The sequence below is a fragment of the Pongo pygmaeus genome, chromosome 21, assembly GCF_028885625.2.
Source record: "Pongo pygmaeus isolate AG05252 chromosome 21, NHGRI_mPonPyg2-v2.0_pri, whole genome shotgun sequence".
In the NCBI taxonomy this organism is placed as follows: domain Eukaryota; kingdom Metazoa; phylum Chordata; class Mammalia; order Primates; family Hominidae; genus Pongo; species Pongo pygmaeus.
This window is the reverse complement of record NC_072394.2, coordinates 59,201,374-59,212,283: the sequence shown is the minus strand read 5'-3', so window position 1 is coordinate 59,212,283 and position 10,910 is coordinate 59,201,374. Positions and strand designations below refer to the sequence as shown.

General features: G+C 48.3%; 1 protein-coding gene across 1 annotated transcript; it reads right to left on the bottom strand.

The window, feature by feature from the left end:
- Positions 1–553: 553 nt before the first annotated feature.
- Positions 554–4,126, bottom strand: FAM209B (family with sequence similarity 209 member B). Its single transcript, XM_054466805.2, has 2 exons — positions 3,484–4,126; positions 554–914 (listed from the first exon to the last, which is right to left on the bottom strand). The coding sequence occupies exons 1-2, from the start codon at positions 3,934–3,936 to the stop codon at positions 648–650; spliced, it is 720 nt and encodes a 239-aa protein (XP_054322780.1). The 5' UTR covers positions 3,937–4,126; the 3' UTR covers positions 554–647.
- Positions 4,127–10,910: the final 6,784 nt, after the last annotated feature.

Sequence of the window (10,910 nt, the reverse complement as noted above, 5' to 3'; positions counted from 1 at the left end):
CCTCCCGCCTTGGCCTCCCAAAGTGCTAAGATTACAGGTGTGAGCCACCATGCCCGGCCTTTCCCTTTTTCTTAATCCAACTATTGACAAATGTAACTGCCAGTTTGGTAGAAGGAAAAGTCAATGCATGGAACCTTTGAAATGGAATGAGTGAAAGGACTCCTGTGGTGAGACAATCAGATAACTCTAGAATACACCCCTCCTAACTGAATCATTTTACCATTTTAAAACTATCATTAATGCCGTCTTTTGTAATATATCAAAGATAAAAAGCAGTTCTGTATCTTGCACAAATAGATACTATAGAGAGCGAGAGTTTGTATGGAAATGACGTCAGCATCTTATCCCAGATTTCCCTAGCTCCAACATCCACCCGCGGCCATTGCACGGAAGCATGAGCTCATCACGTACTATTATGTAGCTTTCGGTGCTCTTCTCACCACCCACAGCTCTAGACGACGTGAGAGAGGCAAAAACAAAACCATCACTGCTATGGCTACTGGTCTCACATTCACTTTTTCTTCTAGTGCAAAAAAGAAAAGAAGCAAGATCTCAAACGTGGAAGTTCTTTTCTTCAGAATAGTTTTATTAGTTTGCATACAGTTTGTCAACACTCAATTTTTTTCTCTCCTGACACACAAATCCATTCAGCTACAGCTTTCTTCTCCCCGCATTTCATAGATCGTGACATGGTATGGATCTGCAGGCATCTCTGACCTTCGAAGCCTGAGGTTACTGCCACTGCCTGTTGCCATGGCACCTTTAAGATTCCGCACTTTGGACACAGATTTCAAAAGCTCCACCTCAAGTTCATTTAAGGTATTGAATACACAGTCTTTGTAAAGATAAGCATTTTGATTTTTCTTTAGTGGAGTGCGAAATGGGAAGCCTCGAAGGCCAGAAGGACTCTGCTCCTGTCGAGAAAGATATTCAACGTCAATAATATCACGGACTTTGCTGGTTTTGACACAGTTCCAACAGAGTTGGGCTCATTTAAGAAAAGATGGTTCTAGCATTGCTCGAGTGCAGGCATTGGCAGACTATGGACAAATTTGGCCCTCCACCTGTTTTTGTAAATAAAGTTTTATTGGCACACGGTCATGCTCACTCATTTCTATATTGTTTAAGGCTGCTTCATGTTACAACAGCAGACTTGAGTAGTTGCAAGGAAGACCATACTGCCCACAAAGCTGTAAATATTCACTCTCTGGCCCTTTACAGAAAAAGTTTGCCAACCCTTCCTCTAATCAGTTTGGGCACAGGATCATGAAATGCTGGGTCTTTCTAGGGGAGAACATGCTTTCTTTCCCTTTCTCCTTCACTTGAAAGAATTGTTCATGGTCACTTTGAGGCCCAGCTGTTATTACTTTACACCTTCATCTCTTTTTTTGTTTGTTTTTTTGAGACACAGTTTCACTCTGTCACCCAGGCTGGTGTGATCTTGGCTCACCTCAACCTCCGCTTCCTGGGTTCAAGCAATTCTTTTTTTTTTTTTTGTGAGACAGAGTCTTGCCCTGTCGCCCAGGCTGGAGTGCAGTGGCATGAGCTCGGTTCACTGCAACCTCTGCCTCCTGGGTTCCAGCGATTCTCCTTTCAGCCTCCCGAGTAGCTGGGATTACAGGCATCCGCCATCATGCCCGGCTAATTTTTGTATTTTTGTAGAGACAGGGTTTTATCATGCTCGCCAGGCTGGTCTTGAACTCCTGACCTCAGGTGATCCACCCGCCTCGGCTTCCCAAAGTACTGGGATTACAGGCATGAGCCACCACCCTGGGCCGGGGTTCAAGCAACTCTTGTGCCTCAGCCTCCCAAGTAGCTGGGACTACAGGTGCCCACCACCATACCAGCTAATTTTTTTTTTTTTATACAGAGTCTCACTTTGTTGCCCAGGCTGGAGTGCAGTGGCACAATCTCAGCTCACTGCAACCTCTGCCTCCCAGGTTCAAGTGATTCTCCTGCCTCACTCTCCCGAGTAGCTGGGATTACAGGTGTGTGCCACCACATCCAGCTAATTTCTGTATATATATTTTTTGAGACGGAGTTTTGCTCTTGTTGCCCAGGCTGGAGGGCAATGGCGCAATTTTGGCTCACTGCAACCTCCACCTCCCGGGTTCAAGTGATTCTCCTGCCTCAGCCTCCCGAGTAGCTGGGATTACAGGCATGCACCACCATGCCTGACTAATTTTGTATTTTTAGTAGAGACGGGCTTTCTCCATGTTGGTCAGGCTGGTCTCAACCTCCTGACCTCAGGTGATCCGTCCACCTCGGCCTCCCAAAGTGCTGCGATTACAGGCGTGAGCCACTGCGCCCAGCCTTTTTTTTTTTTTGAGACGGAGTCTCACTCTGTCACCTGGGCTAGAGTGCAGTGGCTCCATCTTGGCTCACTGCCACCTCTGCCTCCGGGGTTCAAGTGATTCTCCTGCCTCAGCCTCCCGAGTAGCTGGGATTACAGGCGCCCGCCACTACGCCCAGCTAAGTTTTGTATTTTTAGTAGAGACAAGGTTTCACCATGTTGCCCAGCTGGTCTCGAACTCCTGACCTCGTGATTCACCCGCCTCGGCCTCCCAAAGTGCTAGGATTACAGGGGTGAGCCACTGTGCCTGGCCTAATTTCTGTATTTTTAGTAAAGATGAGGTTTCACCATGTTGGCCAGGCTGGTCTCAAACTCCTGACCTCAAGTGATCCGCCTGCCTCGGCCTCCCAAAGTTTTGGGATTACAGGCATAAGCCACTGTGCCCGGCCTACACCTTTATCTCCTTACAGAAGTCTCATATTTTGTTGGGATGATATCATTTCCATTTAGCTCAGGAATTTGCAGTAAGTCAAACACTAGGAAACATGTAAAAAGCAAGGGGAACAGTGAATTTGGTCCTGTGAATAATTTTGACCTTCTAAAACACACCATAAGTTCTTTTTTTTGGGACAGAGTCTCACTCAGTTGCCCAGGCTGGAGTGCAGTAGTGTGATCTCAGCTCACCACAACCCTGCCTCCAGGATTCAAGCCATTCTCCTGCCTCAGCCTCCCAAGTAGCTGGGATTATAGGCACATGCTGCCACGCGTAGCTAATTTTTGCATTTTTAGTAGAGATGGGGTTTCACCATGTTGGCCAGGCTGGTCTCAAACTACCGACCTCAGGCAATCCACCTGCCCTGGCCTCCCGAAGTGATGGGATTACAGGCATGAACCACTGCGCCCGGCTGAGTTCTTGAATCTATCCTACATTTGAAAAAATCCATCTAACCAGAAGAACTTTGAGCCAATAAGCTAGAGGTCATCTTCCACTGTTTGTTCCAATATCTGTGGATGTAGGGACTATTGTCTTCACTAAGGATACATCAGGAAGTGAATTTGCCAACTTTGCCCAGGACCATGAGGTCGGTTCATTATACCCAACGGTGCTGCCTAGACTCACTAGAACATCCGTTTCCCTGAGACTCCTGAGATTGAATCAATATGGTGTAAAAAAATGGAGCCATCCTTACCTTATTCTTCTCACTGTCTCTTTGACACTTCAGTATCACAAACAGCACAACAACAAACAAAAGCCAGAGCCATTTGCTCCCAAGCCAGCCTCGGGTGTGCTCTGGTAGATTCTGCCGAATCCGAAAGTGCTCTCCACACGGCACCTTCCCCTGGAGTTCGCTAGTTTTCTGTCTCAGAGAAGAGAACATAAAGGCATAGCTGCAGGTGAGGCACAGAAGCAGGACCAGGGACGATTTCAGCATCCACATGGTGAGCAGGGATGGGGAAGGGAGTTGCTCATGATGGGTTTGCTTGCCCTCGCAACTGGGAGACTGGGCATCTGGTGCCAGGTCCTTGGTGATGTCACAGAGGCCCTGAGCTGAGGCCACCCTGGCCATTGTGATGATTTCAGGACAGAGGTTACAGGTCACAGGGGTCGCCTGGGAGGAGGACTCAAAGGGAGATGGGGGCATTTCCAGCAGGCAGTCAGAGAGAGAGGATGGGCACGACGGGGTGCCAATTCCCTGCCAGGGGACTCTTTCCAACCCTGGAGCTTTTGCTGGGAGAGGCCATCGTGTTTTTGTTTTTCATTTGTTTGATCCAGACATTGTGATGAGCAGAGGGAGATGCCATGTGCCCCGTGGAGCTGAGTTAAATGGGAGAGAAAGATATTAAACCACAGGCTACCTACAAACTCGGAGCCACCTATGTGTTTTGTTTGGCTTACGTTGTTTCTAAAAATTATTTGTCAGTACTTAAATGTTGTGGGGGGTGGGCATTTCACTTTAAAAGTCCAGGTTTCTGGCTTCCTTCGAAAATATGAGAGTGTGGCCAGGCGTGGTAGCTCACGCCTGTAATCCCAGCACTTTGGGAGGCTGAGGCGGGCAGATTACAAGGTCAAGAGATCGAGACCATCCTGTCCAACGTGGTGAAACCCCGTCTTTACTAAAAATACAAAAATTAGCTGGATGTGGTGGCACACGCCTGTAGTCTCAGCTACTTGGGAGGCTGAGGCAGGAGAATCGCTTGAACCCAGGAGGCAGAGGTTGCAATGAGCTGAGATCGCGCCACTGCACTCCAGCCTGGCAACAGAGCAAGACTCTGTCTCAAAAAAAAAAAAAAAAAAAGTAAAAGAAAGAAAAGAAAATATGAGAGTTCTGGAAGCACTGGGCTCACACTGTCACAGAACCAGTCTTCTGCTAGAGCCAAGTGAAATCATCCATCCTGTAGCCATATTCCCTCCACAGTCCCCACCACTCCCTATTACCACATACCATCACTGACAGCAGCAGTGTGTGCCTGCCTTGGGTTAAGAGTATACTTTGGAGCCGGGCCCGGTGGCTCACACCTATAATCCCAGCACTGTGGGAGGCCAGGATAGGCGGATCACCCGAGGTCAGAAGTTTGAGACCAGCCTGGCCAACATGGTGAAACCCAATCTCTACTAAAAATACACAAATTAGCCAGGCGTGGTGGCATGTGCCTATAATCCCAGCTACTTGGGAGGCTGAGACAGGAGAATCACTTGAACCTGGGAAGCAGAGGTTACAGTGAGCTTAGATGGCGCCACTGCACTCCAGTCTGGGCAACAGAGCAGGGCTCAGAAAAGGAAAAAAGAGTATATATTGGGCCAGGCACAGTGGCTCACACCTGTAATCCCAGCACTTTGGGAGGCCGGGGTGGGCAGATCACCTGAGGTCAGGAGTTCCAGACCAATCTGGCTAACATAACGAGACCCCATCTCTACTAAAAACACAAAAATTAGCCAGGTGTGGCAATGCACGCCTGCAGTCTCAGCTACTTGGGAGGCTGAGGCAGGAGAATCGTTTGAACCTGGGAGGCAGAGGTTGCAGTGAGCTGAGATCTAGACACTCTACTCCAGCCTGGGTGACAGAGTGAGACTGTGTCTCTGAAAAGAAAAAAGAATATATAGTTCGATTAAAATTGTGGTAAGAGGCCGGGCACGGTGGCTCATGCCTGTAATCCCAGCACCTTGGGAGGCTGAGGTGGGCGGATCACCTAAGGTCGAGAGTTTGAGACCAGCCAAGCCAACATGGAGAAACCCCGTCTCTACTAAAAATACAAAAAAATTAGCTGGGCGTGGTGGTGCATGCCTGTAATCCCAGCTACTCGGGAGGCTGAGGCAGAAGAATTGCTTGAACTTGGGAGGCAGAGGTTGCAGTGAGCTGAGGTCGTGCCATTGCACTCCAGCCTGGGCAACAAGAGCGAAACTCCATCTCAAAAAAAAAAAAAAAGAAAAAAGAAAAAATGATTGTGATAAGAACAGGAAGCTTTAGAGACTAGCACAAGGGGACTGCTCTAAACTAGGTTATGCAGGAAGAGTTTCCAGAAAAAGATGGTTGACTAGAGCAGGGGAGACGATTAGGAGTTGGTGGGTAAAATGGGAAGGGGCTGAATCCCCCAAGTGAGAAGGAACAGCTGGCTTGACAACTGAGGCCAAGGCTGGGAATGAACCTAGGACTCCACAGTATACCCAAAACCATGAGTTCTTTAAAATGACATGAAACAAGAAATCCTGGGTGCTGGAACGCACGGCTTGTACTTGTTCCCCTGGGTCATCTGTAGAGCTATCTTCCTGAGGAAGGCTCTGATTTGCAGATTTACTCCCGAGGAGCAGAACTTTATGCTGCATAGGAAATAATCAAGGGTCTGCTGGGCACCCTCGCTGTGCCTTAAATTGTACTGAGCTCTGTGGAGTGACAAAGAAGTTCTACAAGTTATGGCCAGGGGCAGTGGCTCATGCCTGTAATCCCAGCACTTTGGGAGGCAAATGTGAGCAGATCATCTGAGGTCAGGAGTTCGAGACCAGCCTGACCAACATGGTGAAACACTGTCGCCACTAAAAACACACACACACACACAAATTAGCCAAGTGTGGTGGTGCATGCCTGTAATCTTAGCTACTTGGGAGGCTGAGGCAGGAGAATCGCTTGAGCCCAGGAGTTGCGGCTGCAGTGAGCTCAGATGATGCCATTGCACTATAACCTGGGCAACAGAGCAAGACTCTGTCTCTAAAAAAAATAAATAAATTCTGCTGAGCAGTCTAGGGGAAAAAGAAAAGAACACGTGGTATATACCATAGTTGCTCAATGAATCCTTCTGTAAAATGATGTCTGATCTGGCCCTTATCAACCCAGCAAACCCAACTTCCTCCATTCCCACCTGCCCTGCCAGCGTCCTCTCTGCTCCTCCACATGACAAACTTGAGCAAACTCTTCCCTTTGTCCTGACGTCTGCCTGGACCACTTTTCCAGAATCCTTTTCCTGCCTACGACTTTCTCCTCCATTCCTGCTCCTTGCCAAAATGGCATACAGTAGATACTCAGCATGTTGTTGAATGGATGGGTGAATGGGTGGGAGGGTGGATGGGTGGGTGGGTAGATGGATGGATGGGTTAGTGGGTGGGTGGATGGATGAATGGATGGATGGATGGATGGGTGGATGGTTGGATGGATGGGTGTGTGGGTGGGTGGGTGGTTGAGTGGATTTTTGTTGTCGTTGTTGTTTTGAGACAGAGTCTTGCTGTGTCGCCCAGGCTGGAGTGCAGGGGCACTACATCAGCTCACTGCAAGCTCCGCCTCCCAGGTTCAAGTGATTCTCACTCCTCAGCCTCCTGAGTAGCTGGGACTACAGGTGCATGCCATCATCCCTGCCTAATTTTCCTATTTGTATTTATTATTTGTTTATTTATTTATTCTTTTTTTGAGATGGAGTCTCACTCTGTTGCCCAGGCTGGAGTGCAATGGCGCAATCTCGGCTCACTGCAACCTCCACCTCCTGGGTTCAAGAGATTCTCCTGCCTCAGCCTCCTGAGTAGCTGGGATTACAGGCGCACGCCACCACACCCAACTAATTTTTGTGTTTTTAGTAGAGATGAGGTTTCACCATATTGGCCAGGCTGGTCTCAAATTCCTGACCTCAGATGATTCGCCTGCCTCGGCCTCCCAAACTGCTGGGATTGTAGGATTGAGCCATCATGCCAGGCCTGTATTTTTATTTTTTAATTAGTATTATTATTATTTTTGAGATGGAGTCTTGCTCTGTCACCCACTGGAGTGCAATGGCACAATCTCAGCTCACTGCAGCCTCCGCCTCCAGGGTTCAAGCAATTCTCCTGCCTCAGCCTCCCAAGTAGCTGGGATTACAGGCACCCACCACCATGCTTCGCTAATTTTTGTATTTTTAGTAGAGACAGGGTTTCACCTTGTTGGCCGGGGTGGTCTTGAACTCCTGACCTCATGTGATCTGCCTACCTTGGCCTCCCAAAGTGCTGGGATTACAGGTGTGAGCCACCACATCCAGCCTAAGAATAATTTTTTTCTTTTTTTTTTTGAAATAGGGTCTCACTCTGTCACTCAGGCTGTAGTGCAATGGCACAATATCGGCTCACTGCAACCTCCGCCTCCTGGGTTCAAGCGATTCTCCTGCCTCAGCCTCCCAAGTAGCTGGGATTAGAGGCGGGCACCACTGAGCTCGGCTTATTTTGTATTTTTAGTAGAGACAGAGTTTCACCACGTTGGCCAGGTTGGTCTCAAACTCCTGACCTCAGGTGATTCACCCACCTCGGCCTCCCAAAGTACTGGGATTACAGGTGTGAGCCACCGTGCTGGGCCTTCTTTTGGGTTTTAATGGCAGCTTCATTAAACAGGGATGATGCACAATCATGAAGAAACGTGATTGGGCCAAAAATCGATAAGATCGAATATTAACAGACTGATTGGGGAACCCATCAGGGCCTGTCCAGATTCCTCTTGGTCTCTCTGTGCAGCTTTCCTTCCTCTAGAGCATGCGGCATGACCCTCTCGAATGAGGTCTTTGGGCTCCCAATCAGATTAGAGTCCTACCTTGGGCAGGGAAAGGAGGACAGAAAGTCAGAGAGAGATTCTGTTTCCCTAGGACTACTCCTAAGGATTAAAGCACCCCAACTTTTTTTTTTGACACAAGGTCTGGCTCTGTCACCCAGGCTGGAATGCAGTGGTGCAATCATAGCTCACTGCAACCTCCACTTCCTGGGCTCAAAGGATCCTCCCACATCAACCTCCTGAGTAGCTGGGACTACAGGTGCATGCAACCATGCCCAGCTAATTTTTGTTGTTGTTGTTGTTGTTTTTGTTGTTGTTGTTTTTGTTGTTGTTGTTGTTGTTTTGTAGAGAGGGTTTTGCCATGTTGTGCAGGGTGGTCTTGAACCTCTGGGCTCAAGTGATCTGCCTTCCCCAATCTCCCATAGTGCTAAGATTACAAGTGAGAATCACTTTGCCCAGCCCCCAAACATTATTTTTATTTTTATTTTGAAGACAGGGTCTCACGCCACCACCCAGGCTGTAGTGCCACGGTGCAATCATGGCTCACTGCAGCCTTGACCTCCCAGACCCAAAAGATGCTCCTACCTTAGCCTCCCAAGTAGCCTCCCAAGTAGCCTCCCAAGTAGCACCACTGCACCTGGGTAACCATTCTTTTTATTTATTTATTTTTTTGAGACAGAGTCTAGCTCTGTTGCCCAGGCTGGAGTGCAGTGGTGCAATCTCAGCTCACTGCCACCTCCACCTCCTGGGTTCAGGTGATTCTCCTGCCTCAGCCTCCTGAGTAGCTGGGATTACAGGTGTCTTCCACAATGCCCAGCTAATTTTTATATTTTTGATAGAGACGGGGTTTCACCATGTTGGCCAGGCTGCTCTTGAACTCCTGACCTCAGGTAATCTGTTCACCTCGGCCTCCCAAAGTGCTGGGATTACAGACATGAGCCACCATGCCCAGCCACCACATTCTTCCCGGGAAGATGCTGTCCACCCTTCAGGGCCCGGGGTTGGGACCCTTGAGGGGCGCCTATGCCTTCGAGGCAGGGCCTCCTTCCCCTGAGGCCCCAGGCGTCTGGGCTGCTGTCTGCCCTGCCTCCCTCTCCTGCTTCTGCTGCAGCCGCAGAAGCCATGGCCTCCTGCCTCATGGTCTTGGTCTTCCCTGGACCCTGGGTGACTTTGATGCTTGTGAGGGTGACAGCGCTGGTCAACTGGGTACCGGCCCCAGAGATGCCTATGCACTAATTCCTGGGACCTGTGGGCCTGCTCTTCATGTGGCAAGAGACATTTTGCAGATGAATTAAATGAAGGATTTTAAGATGAGTCATTATCCTGGCTGCCGGAGGGCGGGTCACCATTCTCCAAGAAAGGGAACCTGGCCCCTTGGGGAAGTGGCTGATTCCAGGATGAAGGCAGGCAATGAACCAGATAAGCATGGAGCATCTTGGGTTGCCAGAAAGTAAGGAATTGCTCAAAAGAGGAAGGGGCTTGCTCACATAACACGAGTGCCAACCCGAAGGAGCTTCTAATGCCAAAGGTGGGAAAGGTGGAGCCAGAAAATAACTACAACGAAAAAAACCACCTGTAAGTCCATACAGAAATCCATCCATCAATCATCGGCGAAGGAACAGCTCTTCCTACAGCAGAATTCCAATCAATAAAGAATGTAGGAGAGAGGAAAATAGAAATCACTATTAGGCAAGCACCTAAGTATGTACAGAGATGCCATCAGCCACCGTAACATGTAAAATACCCACATTTTGAATAAGTAGGATAAAGAACATGTCAACTAATCTGGGAGCCCCTGATTAGCACATTTGTATCCAAAACTCCAATGGCATAGAATGAATGAATTCTTTCTCCCTTTTCTTTTTTGTTAATTTAAAATAATAGAGATGGAGTCTCACTATGTAGCCCAGGGTGGTTTCAAACTCCTGGCCTCAATCAGTCCTCCTGCCTCGGCCTCGCAATGGGCTAAGATTACAGGTGTTAGCCACCGTGCCGGGCCTCTCCTTTTTGTTTTTTTCTTTTGAGATGGAGTCTCGCTCTATCACCCAGGCTGGAGTGCAGTGGTGTGATCTCACTGCAACCTCTGCCTCCCGGGTTCCAGCGATTCTCCTGCCTCATCCCTTTTTTTTTAATCCATTTATTGACAAATGTAACTGCTAGTGTGGTAGAAGGAAAAGTCAATATATATGGAACCTTTGAAATGGAATGAGTGAAAGGACTCCTGTGGTGAGAGAATCAAATAACTCTAGAATACACCCCTCCTAATTGAATCATTTTACCATTTTAAAACTATCATTAACGCCGTCTTTTGTAATATATCAAAGATAAAAAGCAGTTCTGTATCTTGCACAAATAGATACTATAGAGAGCGAGAGTTTGTATGGAAATGACGTCAGCATCTTATCCCAGATTTCCCTAGCTCCAACAACCACCCGCGGCCATTGCACGGAAGCACGAGCTCATCACGTACTATTACGTAGCTTTCGGTGCTCTTCTCACCACCCACAGCTCTAGACGACGTGAGAGAGGCAAAAACAAAACCATCACTGCTATGGCTACTGGTCTCACATTCACTTTTTCTTCTAGTGCAAAAAAGAAAAGAAGCAAGATCTCAAACGTGGAAG